The sequence below is a fragment of the Anabrus simplex genome, chromosome 9, assembly GCF_040414725.1.
Source record: "Anabrus simplex isolate iqAnaSimp1 chromosome 9, ASM4041472v1, whole genome shotgun sequence".
NCBI classification, from domain to species: Eukaryota; Metazoa; Arthropoda; class Insecta; order Orthoptera; family Tettigoniidae; genus Anabrus; species Anabrus simplex.
In genome coordinates this window covers 978,812-999,254 of record NC_090273.1, presented here as the reverse complement: position 1 = coordinate 999,254, position 20,443 = coordinate 978,812, and the positions used below count along the sequence as shown (strand labels likewise).

The 20,443-nt window shown below is 42.4% G+C and overlaps 1 protein-coding gene across 6 annotated transcripts in view; it reads left to right on the top strand.

The window, feature by feature from the left end:
• Positions 1 to 20,443, top strand: part of numb (NUMB endocytic adaptor protein) — a 572,878-nt gene that overhangs the window by 351,346 nt on the left and 201,089 nt on the right. For all 6 annotated transcript variants that reach the window (XM_068229273.1, XM_068229274.1, XM_068229271.1 and 3 more), the window contains one exon: positions 9,997 to 10,158. In XM_068229273.1, the coding sequence (XP_068085374.1) occupies positions 9,997 to 10,158 (162 nt within the window). The remainder of the gene's footprint in view (positions 1 to 9,996; positions 10,159 to 20,443) is intronic.

Below are 20,443 nucleotides of genomic sequence, written 5' to 3'. Positions count from 1 at the left end.
AGATAGTTTCGTCTGGAAGCTGACTTCCTTCGTACAGAATACTGTTGATCGCAACTGCGAGCTCAGTGCATTAGCTTTACTACACCTTGATTCACTCTCACTTACTATATTACCATCCTGGGAGAACACACAACCTAAATATTTGAAATTATCGACCTGTTCCAGGTTTGTATCACCAATCTGACACCCAATTCTGTTGAATTTCTTACCTACTGACATCAATTTAGTCTTCAAGAGGCTAATTTTCATACCATACTCTTTGTACCTCTTTTCAAATTCCAAGATATTAGACTGCAGGCTTTCGGCACAATCTGCCATTAAGACCAAGTCGTCAGCATAGGCCGGACTGCTTACTACATTTCCACCTAACTGAATCCCTCCCTGCCACTTTATACCTTTCAGCAGATGATCCATGTAAAATACGAACAGCAAAGGTGAAAGATTATAGCCTTGTCTAACCCCTGTAAGTACCCTCAACCAAGAACTCATTCAACCATCAATTCTCACTGAAGCCCAATTGTCAACATAAATGCCTTTGATTTTAATAATCTACCTTTAATTCCATACTCTCCCAATATAGCGAATATCTTTTCCCTCGGTACCCTGTTATTTGCTTTCTCTAGATCTGCAAAATATAAACACCCTGGCGCATACTGAAAATATGATCCTGACAGTCTCTCTGTGGTCTGAAACCACACTGGTTTTCATCCAACTTCCTCTCCAGGACTGATCGCACCCTCCCTTCTAATATGTCAGTGAATACTTTGCCTGGTATACTAATCAATGAGATACCTCGATAGTTGTTACAATCCTTCCTGTTCCCTTGCTTATAGATAGGTGCAATTACTGCTTTTGTCCAATCTGAAGGTACCTTACCAACACTCCATGCTAATTTTACTACTCTATGAAGCCATTTCATCACTGCCTTCCCACTATACTTAACCATTTCAGGTCTTTCATCTATTCCTGCTGCTTTATGACAATGGAGTTTATTTACCATCCTATCCACTTCCTCAAGCTTAATTTCACCGTCATTATTTTCCTGCTCCCCATGAGCTTGGCTGTTTGCAACACCAGCAGGATGATTTCCTTTTACATTGAGATGATGTTCAAAATATTCCCTCCACCTCTCCATTGATTCCCTGGAATCTATTGTGAGTTCACCTGAATTACTCAAAACACTGTTCATTTCCTTTTTCCTTCTCTTCCTAAAATTATTACAGTCCAGAAAGGTTTCCCTGCTGCTTGACCTAGCCTTTCCAGGTTATTACCAAAACCTTCCCAGGACTTCTTTTTGGATTCAACAACTATTTGTTTCAATCTGTTTCGTTCATTTAAATACAAATCCCTGTCTGCCTTGGCCCTTGTTTGGAGCCATTTCTGATAAGCCTTCTTTTTACGTTTACAAGCTGCTCTCACTTCATCATTCCACCAAGATGTTCGCCTTTTCCCATCTTTACACACAGTTGTTCTTAGGCATTCTCTTGCTGTTTCTACTACACCATCCCTGTATGCCACCCATTCACTTTCTATATCCTGAACCTGCTTACTGTCAACTGTTCGAAACTTCTCACTAATCATATCCATGTACTTCTGTCTAATTTCCTCGTCCTGGAGATTTTCTACCCTTATTCGTTTGCAGACAGATTTCACTTTCTCTACCCTAGACCTAGAGATACTTAGTTCACTACAGATCAGATAGTGGTGTGTATCATCGAAAAATCCCCGGAAAACTCATACATTCCTAACAGATTTCCTGAATTCGAGGTCGGTTAAGATAGTCTATTATGGATCTGGTACCCCTAGCCTCCCATGTGTAGCGGTGAATAACTTTACGCTTGCAGAATGAATTCGGAACTACTAACCCCATAGTAGCACAAAACACCAGTAAACTCTTCCCATTGCTAGTAGCTTCCATATCTTCTCCACATTTATCGCATCACCTTCTTATATCCTTTAGTTCTATTTCCAGTTGTCGCTCCTTAGCACTATCCTATCGTTGCTGTTCCTGTTGACTACGATGTCGCTCTGTGGTTCATTAAACTTGTCTAGTTCGTCACAGTGAATGCACTGAAACAAACCTCGTCCTTAATCCTCCAACCGCTAAATCTATCAACGTCATTCGTTCATTTACGAGTGTAACTGAAACTATACTGTGCTGTGGACTCCGCACTCCGCGCTTCCCCTTTTCGGAACACTTTTATCTTCCTCGTCGTCTCCTTGACATATCCTCATTGCTGAGTCAGCCAGTTCTTCCTTTCGTAAGCCCCATTAATATTTAATCCATCCCATCGAATTCCATTTCACCATTTCATTTGCCCATTTGTTTTGAGAGGAAGTGCAAGTGGGCAACCGAGTGAAAGGCCACGAAGGGAACAAGGCCTGGTATCACTGAGCACCGTTCGGGACTCGGGATGTCTAATAATGGCAGGGATACTCGAAATGAGAAGATAAAGTTACGTATATACCGGTTTAAGTGATCGGGTCATATTAAGTGAATTGAGATGCGTAGGTTAACTGTCATGGGGGGAGGGGGGAGGAGTAGATTTCCGTGGTTTTCTATCTTCACACCAGGCATATGCGGGGGGCTGTACCTTAAGACCATGGCTGCCGCCTTCCCACTGAGGGATTTGGCCGTGCGGTTCGGGGTGCGCAGCTGTGGGTTCGAGCCCTATCGTCGGTAGGGCTGAAGATGATTTTCCGTGATTTCTCATTTTCACAGACCTGTGCGACGTAAAGCCAGTTGTAAAAAGCTGCGTTCCGAATCCCTTTCCCACCCTTACGACGTTAAACCACTAGACTCGCTTTGTGCAGTAATGTTAGTTTACTTGGTCTGCTGTTTTCTTGCGTCTTGACTGACAGGATAACTCAACACTGAGAGATGTGCTATATTAAAAAAAATGGGAGGGGTGTCTGCATGTTTGAAAGACGACGCATATTCAAATTAGTGCGGTAGTCGACGAAGGGTGATGCTAGTAGCGGCAAGTTTGCTTTAAATACGCACTGTACACTTCGTGAGCGTTATTACATGCCTTTGATCAGACGATGAAGGCTGTATCAGCAGCTCACTGACGTTTGATAAGCCTACGAGAAAGTGGCAGAGATGGAATGTCGGTGTTGGCATCAATGGGAGCGGTGTTAAGGGTACAGAGAACTGGAAATCAAGTAGGGATGACATAAAACTGTTAGTGCTCAACTGTAGAAGTATTGTAAAGAAAGGAATAGAATTAAGTAATTTAATAGATACATACTTACCAGATATTGTAATATGAGTTGAATTATGGCTGAGAAATGATATAATGGATGCAGAAATTTTCTCACGGAACTGGAGGGTGTGTCGTTGAGATAGGATAGGAATGGTAGGATGGGGAGTATTCACACTCGTGAAAGAAGAATTTGTAAGCTACGAAAAAGTTGACAAGCACGAAATTCTATGGGTAAGGCTCATTTCTAAAGATAATAGGCAACTTGATGTCTTTGGAGTGGACAGACCAGGAAATGGTAGCGCAGATGCTGATTCAGAATTATTTGATAAGATAATCAGCTATGTGGGGAAACGATAAGGAAAGGAACGTGATCGTAGCGGGTGATCTCAATTTACCAAATGTCAATTGGGAAGGTAATGCGAAGGACAGGAAGCATGACCAACAAATGGCAAATAAGTTAATATGGGAAGGGCACCTGATTCAGAAAGTGATGGAACCAACTAGAGGGAAGAATATTCTGGATGTGGTGCTGGTAAAACCAGATGAGCTCTATAGAGAAACCGAAGTAATAGATGGTATTAGTGATCACGAAGCTGTTTTTGTGGTAATTAAAAATAAATGTGAAAGAAAGGAAGAGATAAAAATTAGGACTATTAGGCAGTGATGATGATAATGATAGCAAACACTCGTAATCGAGTAGGTTTGTCTTCCAGGTAGGATGTCTCTTCATCTATGTGTTCGGAGCTGACTATACAGTCCAATGCGGGAGTTACACAATTTGCCACAGTGATGACAGGTAGTCCCAGGTGGAGCAGTCATGTTATTTTTATGTCTTCTCAGCACTTTTTTTTCTTTCCTACGTTGCCTCTTGGCATTCGCTGTACGTCGGCGGTTTTCTTCAAAAGACAGTGTGCCGTAATGGACTAGTGATCTCCAGGATGTACGGTCAAGCGCTAAGCTCTCCCAGTTATCAGCATCAATGTTACATCTCTTCAAGTTAGCCTTGATTACATCTTTAAATCGCTTCCTCTGACCGCCTACACAGCGTTTACCTACTGATAGCTCAGAGTAAAACACTTGTTTGGGAATGCGATTATTGGGCATGCGAATTACGTGGCCTGTCCATCGTAGCTCGCGTCTTAAAACCATCAATTCTATACTGGTGGTGTGTGCCTCGTCAAGAACGCTGATATTTGTGCGCCTGTCTTGCCAAGTTATTTGCAGTATTCTCCTCAAGCAACGTTGATGATACTGTTCCAGCTTCTTAAAGTGTCGATTGTAGCATGTCCAGGATTCAGATCCGTAGAGTAAGGTTGGAACTACAACAGAATTGTATACAAGAATCTTTGTTGTGATATTGACGTCGTGATTGTCAAAAACTCGAGATCTTAACTTAGCAAAGGAAGCTCCTGCACGGTTAATTCTGTGTTGGATTTCTGAATCTATATTTGCGCTTGATGAGAGGGTGCTGCCAAGGTATGGGAAGGTGTTTTCAACTTGAAGGCTCATTCCATCAATTGTGACATTGATATCTCTTTGACCTTCCCCAGGGGCTGGTTGGTATAGGATCTGCGTTTTGCTGGTATTCAGTTTGAGTCCGATCTTGTTGTACGCAGCAGAGAAAGCATTCAGGCTTCTCACAAGCTCTTCTTGTGTCTGAGCTACGACAGCATTATCATCAGCGTACTGTAACTCAACTAATGCTGCAGACGATGTCCGAGTTACTGCCTTTAAACGGCTCAAATAAAAAAGTTTACCATCCATCCTGTAAGTTATATGAATTCATATTAGGCATATTAGTAGCATATGGATGATAAAACAGGCATGAGGGAGTTTTTAATAAGTAACTATGATCGGTGGAAAACGGTAAATAAAAATGTAAACAGACTCTGGGATGGGTTTAAAGCAATTGTTGAGGAATGCGAAAATAGGTTTGTACCTTTAAAGGTGGTAAGGAATGGTAAGGATCCACTATATTATAACAAGGAAGTAAAGAGAATAGGAAGGAGGTGCAGGTTGGAAAGAAATAGTTAGAAATGGCTGTGGAAGTAAGGAGAAATTGAAGGAACTTACTAGGAAATTGAATCTAGAAAATAAGTCAGCTAAGGATAACATGATGGCAAGCATAATTGGTGGCAGCACTAATTTTAGTGAAAAATGGAAGAGTACGTATAGGTACTGTACCAGTAAAGCCTAGGTCCTGGTCCATAGTTATCAAAAGAAATGTTGTTCCAGCATATAAGATCCGTCCGACGTACGAACATCTAAGTAAGAGAATGTTCCAGTATGTACCAGACTCCACGAGTGCGCTAGGCGGAGTCAAGTGACGTCACCTGTCGTTCAAAGCTCACCTCCCCTAGAGATATTTCTCGAAAATATCTTTCTTTTCGCAAGTTTTCAACGCCTGTACCAATTTTAATGGAACAAACGCTAAATGGTAGCGGACGTCACGAAAATTAACCTCTATAAATTCCAAATTAATCCATCCTGTGGTTGCTGAGTTACAATGATTTAAAATCTAACAGAAATTACGCACTCACGGTCACATGACCGAGAGAAACTACCCCTCCCAGCGCCAGCTATATATGCCACTGGGTCAAGGCTAACAGGTAGTTGTGTGTGTTGAGTTGAGTTGAGTTCATTGCAAGCAGTCCAGTCTAGCAGTGCAGTATGTGTATGAGTAAGAGAGAGGGGAGACTGGCCCTCACATAGTATGTTCGTGCAGTCTCGACAGTACTTTTCGTCGTGTTTCGCGGAGACGAAATTACGGGCTAGTAAATCGCAATCGTACTTGAAAAAAAAGACGTCGCACCGTAAGTAGTCTATTGTGCCGCGACTATGATATAACTTAGACATTTCGAAGTATAACACGTACGAAATCAGTGAAGTTCGAAGTTATATATTGGACATTCACAACATGACGTGTGGACTTAATTACACACAATATTAAATTACCAACAGAAACTGTCGTGTACAGTAACTTTAACTACTCTAGAACTTATTTTCTAACATAGCACATCCTTGGACTGTGTCTTTATTTATGTGCCATATTAGGACATGACGTGTTACAGTGATAAACTTAGTGAAAGTTAAGAACTTTTTCTAAAATAATATAGTTCTATCAACATTAGAGAATTAGTGTTATCTGTCAGGATAACGATTCAAAAGACGGTGGTTAGAGACGGTAATGAGAAATATTACGTGTTTGCACTGTGTTGGACGTTCTCAGTGACAGTTTAAAATAGTGTTTTTTGCAACAAGGACTGTGATCACTCATTGGACGTCCTAAAATTAACATAGTATCTGTAAATACTACTTTCATGTTCCGTGTGTTAAGATCATTTCCACGAGCAGCAGGAATCTTCAGAAAATTCTACAAGATCCAATTACCTTCAACATCATTTCATCTATGATGTCAACGTGGTTTCTTCGTGGAACTTCAAGTTTGAGTCATCATCCGCACCCGCGGAATGTTCCAGATTCTCATCAGTATTCGTAAGCCAAGTTTTTTAATAAGTGAGTAGTCACAAATTGACTTTTTTTTTTTCCTTTCTTACCAATCGTGAACAGTGGTTTACCCAGTGCTGCGTGTCACGATACTTCGTAGTTTTCCACCATTACTCAAAATTCATCTTTTAATGATAAATCTATTTTCAAAATCTATTTCACATAAGAAAGACTCGAGGAGTTTCAAGTGTTCTATGTTTTAAGGCTCACAAACAGAGAAACTCTCAACAGAAGTTCAAATTCTTATTTTCAATTATAAGTGTGTTCATGTCATGTCATAATACTTAGACTTTAGGTGAAAAACTGACACTTTGTTTTCGCAAAAGACTATTGGATCTGTGAGATTTATTTATTTTCACAAATTGCATTCAAGAAGATTTACGTTAACCCTTTTGATTTCAACAAATTATTTGCATTCTATATCGACATTGCAGGGTGGTGAATTGATTAACATTATTAATAAATTGTTTGAAAAAGGGTATAACCATCTATTATTCGCCCTGCGAGTCTATCCTGCTCTGTGCCGGCTCCAAAAACCAACTTCCACTACCTGAGATCTTTCTCATGCCTTACGCCCCGAACGTTTACTGGTACAGTACTTACAGGCAGAAACACGTTCCAAGAAGGACATTCCAGGAATAATTAATGAACAAGGGGAGTGTGTATGTGAGGATCTTCAAAAGGCAGAAGTATTCTGTCAGTATGTAAAAATTGTTGATTACAAGGATAATGTCCAGATAGATGAGGTGAGTAATACTAAAAGAGTATTAAAATTTACCTATGATAACAATGACATTTGGAGTAAGATACAAAAGTTGAAAACTAGAAAAGCAGCTGGAATTGATAAGGTTTCGGGGGATATACTAAAGACAATGGGTTGGGATATAGTACCATATCTGAAGTACTTGTTTGATTGTTTGCATGAAGGAACTTTACCAAATGAATGGAGACTTGCTATGGTAGCCCCTGTGTATAAAGGAAAGGGTGATAGGCATAAAGCTGAAAATTACAGACCAGTCAGTTTGACATGCATTGTGTGTAAGCTTTGGGAAAGCATTCTTTCTGATTATATAAGACATGTTTGCAAAATTAATAAATGGTTTGACAGAAGGCAGTCTGGGTTTAAGAAAGGTTATTCCACTGAAGCTCAACTTGTAGGATTCCAGCAAGATATAGCAGATATCTTGGATTCAGGAGGTCAATTGGACTGTATTGCGATTGACTTATTCTAAGGCATTTGATAGGGTAGATCATGGGAGACTACTGGCTAAAATGAGTGCAATTGGCTTGACAAAAGAGTGACTGAATGGGTGGCTATATTTCTAGAAAATAGAACTCAGAGAATTAGAGTAGGCGAGGCTTTATCTGTCCCTGTAATAATTAAGAGGGGAATTCCTCGAGGCAGTATTATTGGACCTTTGTTTTCTTATATATATCAATGATATATGCAAGGAAGTGGAATCACAGATACGCCTTTTCGCAGGTGGTGTTATTCTGTACAAAGTAATAAATAAGTTACAAGATTGTGAGCAACTGCAAAATGACCTCTATTGTGTTGTGAGATGGACAGTAGGCAATGGTATGATGATAGACGGGGATAAAAGTCAGGTAGTGAGTTTCACAAATAGGGAAAGTCCTCTCAGTTTTAATTACTGCGTTGATGGGGTGAAAGTTCCCTTTGGGGATCATTGTAAATACCTAGGTATAAATATAAGGAAAGATCTTCATTGGGGGTAATCACATAAATGGTATTGTAAACAGAGGGTACAGATCTCTGCACATGGTTATGAGAGTATTTAGGGGTTGTAGTAAGGATGTAAAGGAGAGAGCATATTTGTCTCTGGTGAGACCCCAACTAGAGTATGGTTCCAGTGTATGGGACCCTTGCCCGATTACTTCATTCAGGAACTGGAAAAAATTCAAAGAAAAGCAGCTCGATTTGTTCTGGGCGATTTCCGACAAAAGAGTAGCGTTACAAAAATGTTGCGAAGTTTCGGCTGGGAAGACTTGGGAGAAAGGAGACGAGCTGCTCGACTAAGTGGAATGTTCCCAGCTGTCAGTGGAGAGTTGGCGTGGGAGGACATCAGTAGACGAATAAGTTTGGATGGTGTCTTTAAAAGTAGGAAAGATTACAATATGAAGATAAAGTTGGAGTGCAAGAGGACAAATTGGGGCAAATAGTCGTTTATAGGAAGGGGAGTTAGGGGTTGGAATAACTTACCAAGGGAGATGTTCAATAAATTTCCAATTTCTTTGCAATTATTTAAGAAAAGGCTAGGAAAACAACAGATAGGGAATCTGCCTCCTGGGGGACTGTCCTAAAGGCAGATCAGTAGTGATTGATTGATTGTATGGTACGCAGGGAGAAGGCTGTACTGCATCTGCAACAGCCACCAGAGGGACGTCATGTAGTAGCGTTCATGCCGAGACTTGGGGTGATCTTAGTGCCAGTGATGGAGCAGTCCAGGAGAGCGCTTGGAACAAAGCTGCCTGCGGTTTCGACTCACTGGATCTGGGAAGCGATTTCCTCGTCGTTATCCCAAGAACTTTGAAAGCGGATTTGTACGTCAGGCTGGTGATATTCGAGAGGGTCATACCACTGCTGTCACCCAACGTGTTCTATCGAGTGTCGACCAGTTGCGTTGGCCTGCGGTCATTATGGGACGACAAATTCAGTACAAACCGAGTGCAGCAGGCGTGGGACTGCTTACGGCATCTGAACGACACAGTGCGTTATTAATGTACTACTAGTGACATGGGACCCATACGTTCGCCTCTCGGACTCCCTGCTTGAAATAATGTCTTCCTTCCGGTACGGTTTGAGTTTTAGCACCTTTGTATGCGGAAAAACCGAAATCTCTCCTTGTGTCAATTGGGAGAGTAGTTAGTGGGACGTAAAGTCTATAATAATAATAATAATAATAATAATAATAATAATAATAATAATAATAATAATAATAATAATAATAATAATAATAATAATAATAATAATAATAATAATAATAATAATAATAATTATTATTATTATTATTATTATTATTATTATTATTATTAGATTTATTGGGCGATTGTTCAAGATTTGCTCGAATTTCGTCCAGCATTCCCCGTGTTCGTTTGCGCTTTCGTTTCTTGTTTGACAGTGAGCCATTGCTGGCAAATTTATTTACAATATTGTGAATTGGTATTCTAGAAGATTGCACTTCACCAGGAAAGTTGCACGCACCCGAGGTGAAAATGCCGATCGCAGATAGAGCTCATGTTTGTATTGCTTTGTTTGTTGCAGGGTGACAAGGGGGCGTCCCCCCGCAGGATGGACAGGTTACGGAGGAGTTTCCGGGATAGCTTCCGGAAACGCAAGGATCACGTACCGGAGAGCTCTAAGCCACACCAGTGGCAGGCAGATGAGGCAGGCGTACGCGCGGGAACCTGCAGCTTCCACGTCAAGGTACTGTTGCTCTGTTTATTGTTGGCAATTGGCACAATATTGTCCTGTGGAAGGAAGAGCTGATATTCTGTTTTTCCCTTCTTCGTATGGGTACATTCTCTTTCTGGCATTTATATTGTAAAAGATGGTTGGTTAATTCAGAGCACAACATTAAATCTAATGTAATCCACTCGCTTTCTGTGGGCGGAGATGGTATTCCCCTTTCTTTTGCCGACCTTTCATTATTCGAAGGGACAGGCCTCGTCCATATTTTCTCTGATTAGTGTTAACACTCTGTTTTCTCTTAATCACTCCTCTCTATTGGTAGGGCTGTTTAGGTTGAACCACGCGACCACTAGTGTGACCTATCAAGGTTCTTGTGAATGTATCTATTGATCGATAAATGTAAAATGGATGATTACGATATAAATTTATGGCTGAATAAACCAGGCAGTGAGGAAGACACCAAACAAGACAGCCCATGACCACCAGCGAACTGTATGTGATAATGGGTGGTGTGAATAAAAATGAGTCTAAGCAAGTGAGCGTGTGCTCGCTGAGTGCCTGAGTCTCTTCCTGTCGATGAGCTTCTACTCCGCATTTGCGGAGAATAAAAATATAGAGCGGAAGCACAGCGTACACTCGAGTGTCTGGAGCAGCCACTCATTGTCACTGATCAAGGTCGTGCACGTGCCATGTATATAACACCTTAGACTGTGATAACACTTCCATGACTTCCGGGTAGTTCAATGCTTAACATGGTACTGACAGTGTGGAATTCTAGTCCGCTTTTATCTCCGTTTTAAAGGAACATACAATTATGTTTTCTATTGCTATTTGCTTTACGTCGCACCGACACAGATTAGTCTTATGGCGACGATGGGACAGGAAAGGCCTAGGAATGGGAAGGATGCGGCCGTGGCCTTAATTAAGGTACAGCCCCAGCATTTGTCCGGTGTGAAAATGGGAAACCACATAAAACTATAATCAGGGCTGCCGACAGTGGGATTCGAACCCACTATCTCCCGGATGCGAGCTCATAGCTGCGCACTCCTAACCGTACGGCCAATTACGTTTTCAAAGTCACAATTACCGGATTAGAAGCACAAGAAAACAAGTACAATAAATGCAGTTCATTGTGAACTACTCGCTAAATTTAACTTAAACATTTCCGTCCAACAACTGTCTGATTGGGAATGGTCAGCATTGAGGCCTTCGGTTCAGAGGGTCCCGGCTGGGTCGGGGATTTTAATCGCATCTGATTAATTCTTCTGGCCCGGAGACTGTGTGTTTGCAATTGTCCCAACACTTTCCTCTTCATATTCGCACACACACACTACGCTCCAACCATCACAGAAACACGCAACAGTGATTAAATCCCTCCATCTAGGGTTGGCGTCAGGAAGAGCATCCGGCCGTAAAACAGGGCCAAATCCACATGCGCGACACAACTCGCACCCAGGACCCCACAGAGGTGGGAAAAGCGGTAGAAGGAGATGAAGAATTTCCGTCCAACAACTGTTGGTAAAAAATTGCAAAACATGAAAAGACTGATATACAGTATAAAGTAGAATTAAAGCGTACTGGAAACAAATGCATATCGTTAAATAATGGGAGAAACGGCTGATGAATCTGATGCAGAGGGAAAATAACCCTACCATCGGTAGGTACCAAAGGTAGGAAATCATAGCCTGAATATTACATCAAGAAATTGAGGAAAATGGTAGGCCCATAACGTAAATAACAAACATTAATTATGATGAAAAATATATAGAGACAATTGAATGACATTTTTTAGGAGCCAGATCTGCAGGACCGGATGAGTTGGCCGTGCGATTAAGGGCGCGCAGCTGTGAGCTTGCATCCGGGAGATAATAGGTTCGATCCCTACTGTCAGCAGCCTTGAAAATGGTTTTCCGTGGTTTCCCATTTTCACACTAGGCAAACGCTGGGGTTGTACCTTATTTAAGGCCACGGCCGCTCCCTTTCTACTCCTACGCCATTCCTATCCCATCGACGCGATAAGACCTATCTGTTTCGGCGTGACGTAAGCAAGTTCTAAGATCTGCAGAAGTTATCATCCCTTCAACTTCCTACAGAGGCGTTATAACCCTGCAAACATCGGATTTCTCCGAATTCGGAAGTCATAGACAGTCAGGCCGTGATACATCTACACTGGTTGAATTCTTCCTTTCCATTGCAAGTGGCCTGTACGTTAATGCTAGGGACGCCTTTTCTGTAAATGTAGTCATTCCCATGAACATGTGGCTTCTGAAGTTGTACATGAGTACAGTCTACAGCTCAAACGTTCTTGCCACTTAGCCCGTGCTTCCTGCAACATTTGCTGGAATTTTATCTAGTAATCTGCTTTCATTTCTCTTCATGTCAAAACCTGCGAAAATGTTTTTGACACAGTTCTCCGAGATGTCTTCACCAACTCCACTCTGAAACCCAGTTTCACCAACATAACGCAAGAAGATTTACAGTTTATCTTCATTTGTTAGTGCAGCACCTCGTGTTTCTTTGGAATGCCCGAGGAAATGCTCCACTAACCATTCAGCATGCTCCTTGAAAATCCACAGCCTGTTTCCAGTCATCTGACCGGGTCAGGAATGGAATGAATGTAGCGGTGCGGTTAGGAATCGTGTCGGCTGTTAAAGCCTGTCTCACTCCTCTGGGGCAATGATTAATGACTGACAGATGAAATAAAATGATATTGGAGAGTGCTGCTGGAATGAAAGACGACAGGAAAAAATGGAGTACCCGGAGAAAAACCTGTCCCGCTTCCGCTTTGTCCAGCACAAATCCCACATGGCGTTGCCGAGATTTGAACCACGGAACCCAAAGGTGAAAGGCCGGCGCGCTGCCGTCTGAGTCACGGAGGCTCTTCAGCATGCTCCTTACCGGACCTTTATAAAACTCTGTAATCAAGTTGCGATGATTCTCTTTCTTTCTTAATCTGCTTACCCTCCAGGGTTGGCTTTTCCCTCGGACTCAGCGAGGGATCCCACCTCTACCGCCTCATGGGCAGTGTCCTGGAGCTTCCAACTCTGGGTCGGGGGATACAACTGGGGAGGAAGACCAGTACCTCACCCAGGCGGCCTCACCTGCTAAGCTGAACAGGGGCCTTGGTGGGGGATGGGAAGATTGGAAGGGACAAAGAAGAGGAATGGAAGCGGCCGTCGCCTTAAGTTAGGTACCATCCCGGCATTTGCCTGGCGGAGAAGTGGGAAACCACGGAAAACCACTTCCACGATGGCTGAGGTAAGAATCGAACGCATCTCTACTCACTTGACCTCCCGAGGCTGAGTGAACCCCGTTCCAGCCCTCGTACCACTTTTCAAACTTCGTGGCAGAGCCGGGAATCGAACCCGGACCTCCGGGTGTGGCAGCTAATCACACTAACCACTACACCACAGAGGCGGACGAGATGATTCTCTGCGAAGTTTACATAATTTTCTTTTCCGATTAACCACCACCATTACCTCTGCCATGCTATTGATCGTGACACTATCATTTGGAGTCACCTACTGAGTTAGCTCAAGGAAACATGAGCAGGCGCTTACCGGAAAGAGTGCCTGCTTTATCTTTATTCACCAGCAATCTGGAGCACCCACTCTGCTACTCGAGCGACTGGAGTGTGTGCTCAAGGTCACAGGTCTGCTGTGACTGCTTCCGACAGGCGGTTTTTATTCACCTCAATGCGAGCGCCTGCTCTAAATTCGCAAAGAGTGCGTGCTCATTTTTATTCACACCACCCAATGTCTTATAAACATTTTCTTGAGCACAGGCTGCAAGTCAAGTGAAACGTTTTCTCTGAATTTCATGTAACATAAAACTTTCATAATATTATATTCTCGATCTAATACAATTATCTCACCTTTCGTTGCTTAGTTAGAATCATCTATTTACGACCAACATTCTCAAACTGTCAGTATACGCATATTGTTACGACCACAAAAACATGAGTGTGTTAGAAAAATCACAATGTACGCAGTCTAGCCTAAGCAAGCAACGTGTGAGGACGTGCTGAGTCGAGTGTGACGGTATAGTGGGAGCTGAGTGTGATCGGCAAGTGGAGTTAAGCGGAGAGTGACGAGGAAAATGATTGGAGTAGAACAGTATCGGGTAGTTATCGGAAGATACAGGGGAGAAGGAAGAAGGAAACAACCAAAGGAAAGGAAGATAATGTGGAAATGGGAATGATGGGTGAGATGATGTTGGTGGCAGCGGTGATTATGAGACTGCTAGTTATAGGGGGGCGTGTACCCCGGCCCACATATAGTACGCGCACCTTTTAGGGATAGATTTTTGTCCGGTGGTGAGGAGTAAGGAGGGAGCTCTCCCGGTTCCGGTAATACTGCCAACTGAATGGAAATGAAATCTGAATCAACATACGACGAAAATGCTAATTGCTAATTTGTGTGATAAATCTAGTATAGCATTCATTACCGAAATTTAAAACAGTGTTTGCAGCATGGCTTGAAGTTATCCAAAATTCATCGCGTACTAGAATTTAATCAGTCACCGTGGCTAAAGCCATATATCGATCTAAATAATAATTTAAGAACGAATGCGGTTAACGAGTTTGAAAAAGATTTCTACAAGCTCATGAATTACAGTGTGTTTGGTAAGACTATGGAAAATGTTGACAAACGCGTTGATGTAAAATTGATTACAAGCTGGGAAAATATTAAGAAACGTATGGTGCTTACTATTTAATAAGTAAACCAAATTTCCACAGCTGTACCATCATACATGAGAATTTAGTTATTATACAGATGAATCGTGTTAGGGTTAAATACGACAAACCTACCTACGTCGACTTTGCAGTACTTGAATTGGCTAAAACACTCGTGTATGAATTCCATTTCGATTATATGATGAAGTACGCATAATGCGCAATTGCTCTACACAGATACCGATTCGTTTATTTATGTTTTACGCTTTTCTGCTATTACCTGAGGGTTATAGTTGCAAGTAGATACCTGATGAGCTTCTACTAAGTGAGCTTCGTATCGCTCTACGTTAGCGAAATACATACTACAAACTTTACATAAAGCAGATGTTATGCTAGGGTGTTTTGATTTCATATGGCGCATGAAGTTATCTCGCCTTGTAAACGTTACATTGCATTCCTCACAGCAGGGGAACACCTGAGAAGAGAACAACCAATAGAGATTAGGCGAAAGTTGCTATGTTCGAAAGAAACGAAGTTTCAACCTATAGAAGTCAGACATTGCTGAACGTTTGAAATTATAAGATTAACCTCTTCTACAGCATGTCCATTAAAGAGAACAACTATTTATCAATAGACTAAAGTTGCGATGTTCGGAAGAAACCAAGTTTCAACCTATAGAGGTCAGACATACCTTAAAATCTTTGCGCTGCAATCTGTTACTCGGATGAATAAAATGCGTGCGTTCAAGCCTGAAACTCGAGCGATAATATTCTGGTCGTACCTAAAACATATGATTGTACTGTAGGGTACGTCAGCTAGCCTAGCTATCTTTACAACTCAAAGTTCGAAACATACCTTAAAATATTCGCGCTGCAGACTGTTACTCGGAAAATAAAATGCGTACTTTCAAGCCTGTAACTCGAATGATAATATTCTAGTTGTACCTAAATAAAAGAAAATATATGAATGTAGATGGTTACTACCTAGCGTAGAAGTTGCTTTGCAAACAGTAACTAACAGTTCAGGCTTACCTTAAGTTAAAGGCTGAAGAATAATATTCACAGCTGATAGTACTTAGACGGGGGATGTGCACGTAATAAACACACACAAAGAACTGTGAGCGCTTCACGCAGACTGCAGCGAGTAAATATGCTCCTTGTTACCAAGCGGATATCAAGAATTGCAGACGTTTGCAGTACAGTTAGAACGAAATGTTTATGCAACAAGAGCTCTCCTGAGTGCCTTACGCTGAGTTCTGCAGGCTGACGTATTTAAGCCGGGATCGAACCTGCTGTTGATGCCGAGGTGTCAGAATTTGAGTTCTGCAGCGGATCGAGCCTTAGAAAGTTAGCGCGCGATCCTCGACCTCTGGACTTAAACGGGAGGGTACTAAGCTACATCCGCGGTATTCCTTACCTGTAGGCACTTAAAGGTATTGAGCTAAGACCGCATCCAGCTAGATCATGTAATTACACGTTATGACGATCGCGCAGATCCCTCGCCTAGCATTTGCTTTTTTTACAGCTTCCGACAGTAGGGGTTCGAACCCGCTATCTCCCGAAGTAGCGAGAATGATTGCGAGTACAAGAGTGTTGAGAGTGATTCATTTGTCGGATGGAGGCGATCCTACTGTTGCATATTACATTCTCAGGTAGTTTCGAATAACCAGAGGGTGTGCAAAAAAGCCAGCATTAAGTAAGGGCTGTTGATGGGGACGTAAAACCTTGCGCAGACTCCTTCGAAAATGATTGCGGGTACAAGATGTTGATGGTGATTCATCTGTCGGATGGAGGCGATAAGCTGTGTGTGCAGGCTCTTTCGGTAGGAGTAGGCTATGTGCCGGCACCGGGTTTTACCCTCTCCCTACTGTAGTATATTACATTCTTAGGCAGTTTCGAATAACCAGAGGGTGTGCAAAAAAGCCAGCATTAAGTAAGGGCTGTTGATGGGGACGTTACACCTTGTGCAGGCTTCTTCGGTAGGAGTAGCCTATGTGCCGGCACCGTGCAGGCTCTTTCGATAGGAGTGGGCTATGTGCTGGCACTGTGTTTTAACCTCTCCGCACAATCATAATATTTTATGTTGGGAACTTACACCAGCTAAATGCTACACGGCTAAGAAAATGTTCCGTGAGTTACAACTAGCTTATCAGCACGCAGTGTCCTCGCTGAAGGTTGCTACAGCCGGAAGACGAGTGTACAATTTCAGTCGACGCATGCATTCCTTACCTCGCTCTGACTGCGCCGATACAACTTCAAAGACAAATGTAACCTGGTGTGAGCACATAGCATGTTCCTAAATGTAAATGTTTGGAGCTCCTGTTTTTACAGCTAGATGTGGTTCCTAACGTAACAGGGCCGCGATTAAAAATATATTTTACAGCCGAGTGCCCCTTCCTAACATGAGATTTTAAATGGCAAGAATCTGTTTTACAGCCGGTTGCCCTTCCTGACGCTGAAAGACCAGGATTTAGCCAGTTACCCTTCCTGATGTAACAAGACTAGGATTTATTTTTAGACTGCACTTGGCTAGAAAATAGCCACACGAAATTATTATATAGAAAGAGAATTGCCGGCTCCTTCGGTTTGGTTTAGTGTGCTTGCCTTTCACCCGGCAGTCTCGGGTTCGATTCTATTAGAACGAAGGTGCACCCCAAACGCATCAATCAATGTTCTGATCATATGTTGTATCGAGTAGAGTGTTCGATTATATTCTTAATCGCTTATTTTGTAATATAATCTTCAAGTATTCGATAAAGCTATACCTTAACAGAGCAGGGAAAGGGAGGTTATAACAATCGTTATCTTACGCAAGCCGTTCAGAACTGTAGTTTTTTCTTCTCCTAGAACAAAGGTATTCCTTGACATGTTCTTTTTAAATTGTCCGCTACTACGATCAAGAGCGCAGCACGGCGCTCTCAGATGGCGGATGTGGAATTTGCGACCACCACATGTCAAAGAATAAAGATGCCAACACGATGCTCTCTTGGCAGCTTTTCAAATTGTCTGCCACCACAGAGTGCGGCACTGCGCTCTCTTGATTAAAGATGGCGGATGACAGCTGACGAAATTGCTCGCAAGAGTGCGGCACGGTGCTCTGTAGTTTAAAGATGGCGGATAACAGCTGACGCAAGAGGGTAGCACGGTATTCTGTGGTTTAAAGATGGTGGATGACAGCTGACGAAATTGCCCGCAGGATAGCAGCACGGTGCTCTGCCGATTAAAGATGGCGAATGACAGCTGTGACGTAGAAATTGCCTACTACTACGATAAAGAGGGCAGCACGGTGCTCTGTAGATTAAAGATGGCAGATGACAGCTGACAAAAAAGCGCGTAGGTTTGTTTCCAAACAAGAGCATGTAGAATTTTTCAAATTGCCGCTACTGCATAGAGGGTAGGACGGTGCTCAAAGATGGCTGCTGTCAGAAAGCATTTTTCAAATTATCCGCCACCACATTTCAAAGGTAAGTAGCTAAAGAGGGCAGCACTGTGCACTCTTGATTAAAGATAGCGGATGACGGCTGCACGTGGATCTGTTTATCTCACGCTAGTGAGGTTAAGTTGGTAGCACTAAGGTTTAGGCCCGTTAAGATGGCAGCTCTGAGGATGACAGGTGACGAATTTGCAGCTACTGCGATAAAGAGGGCAGCACGGTGCTCTGTAGTTTAAAGATGGCGGATGACAGCTGTCAAAAAGCACGTGGCTTTGTTTACAAATTCAAATTTCCCGCCAAAATTCAAATTTCCCGCGGGAGGAGGAGGAGGCCGCCGAATCCGCCTATTATACTACTCATTATTATGCGCTTTCGATATTGTAGGCCTTCACATTTAGTTTTCTTCCGACTCTGAAACACCACTCTTATCATAGTCGGTACGATAAAACTGAATAAAACATAAATGATCGGAAATTGTATTCTGTAACTTTTGTTATGCGGTACTCTTCGATAGGACCAAATACATAGGTATTTGAAAATTAAATCGGTTTTATGGCGACGATGCGATAGGAAATGGCTGGGAGTGGGAGGGCGCGGCCGTGGCCTTAAGGTACAGCCCCAACATTTGCGTGGTGTGAAAATGGGAAAGCACGGAAAACCATTTTCAGGGCTGCCGACAGTGGGGTTTGAACCCACTATCTCCTGAATACTGAATACTGGCCGCACTTAAGCGACTGCAGCTATCCAGCTCGGTGGTTAGAACCTGTCAAGATGGCAGCTGTTAAAAGCACGTGAATTTCAAATTCCACGCTCGGCCACGTCCCTACGGTGGCAGCAGTGAGGTTAGGCCCGGCTGGGATCGCAGCAGTGAGACTAGCGATGTTCTCTTGTCCGAAAAAGTGAGGTTAAGTTCCATCAAGATTGTCATCTACCATGGCATTGTTTGTAAACAATGTGACGTCACGTGGCGACGATGACCTTTGGCCGGGGTTAATGACTTCGTGTGCTGACTCAGCAGAAAAAAATACTGACGCCATGGTCAAGTACCTCCATAGGTCATACTACTCCCATCTACTACTCTTCCTCCTGCAGTAATTCTTTTATTCATGCCTCAGTCTAGATAGTAACTGCGTATTAGACAGGCAATTCTCAACACTACTGTGCTCATCCGAATTAAATGAGTTATTGTGCCTTCTGTTATGCTATTATCCATCTGTGCTACTTCATGCAAACTGTGCCTGAAACGGAAATGAAAAAGCTGACATTACACTTCCCCGTTCCTGCCTATTCTTATTGCACTTACATGTAAGTTTGGAAACTTGTTTACAAGGGTTATAGGCAGGTACATTCAGGGAAGCGGGATGGTCTAGGGAGCGGTGTTAAGCGAGCAGGGAACTGGAAATCAAGTAGGGATGACATAAAAATTTTAGTGCTCAACTGTAGAACTATTGCAAACTAAGGAATTGAATTAAGTAATTTAATAGATATATACTTACCAGATATTGTAATAGGAGTTGAATCATGTCTGAGAAATGATATAATGGATGCAGAAATATTCTCAAGGAACTGGAGTGTGTATCGTAGAGATAGGATAGGAAAGGCAGGAGGGGGAGTGTTCATTCTGGTGAAAGAAGAATTTGTAAGCTACGAAAAAGTTAAGGATGAAAAACATGAAATTCTGGGTGTAGGGCGCATCTCTAAAGATAGTAGGCAACTTCATGTCCTTGGAGTGTACAGACCAGGAAAGGGTAGCGCAGATGCTGATTCAGAATTATTTGATAAGATAATCAGCTATGTTGGAAATGATACGGAAAGGAATGTGATAGTAGCAGGTGATCTCAATTTACCAAATGTCAATTGGGAAGGTAATGCGAAGGACAGGAAGCATGACCAACAAATGGCAAATAAGTTAATGTGGGAAGGGCACCTGATTCAGAAAGTGATGGAACCAACTAGAGGGAAGAATATTCTGGATGTGGTGCTGATAAAATCAGATGAGCTCTATAGAGAAACCGAAGTAATAGATGGTATTAGTGATCACGAAGCTGTTTTTGTGGTAATTAAAAATAAATGTGAAAGAAAGGAAGGTACAGTAGAAGTCCGATAGTCCGGCACGTCCGGTGCCGGATTACCGAAAATGCCGGACTATCGGGCGGTACCTCTTACTACGATATAGGTTAAGGTGTACAGCGA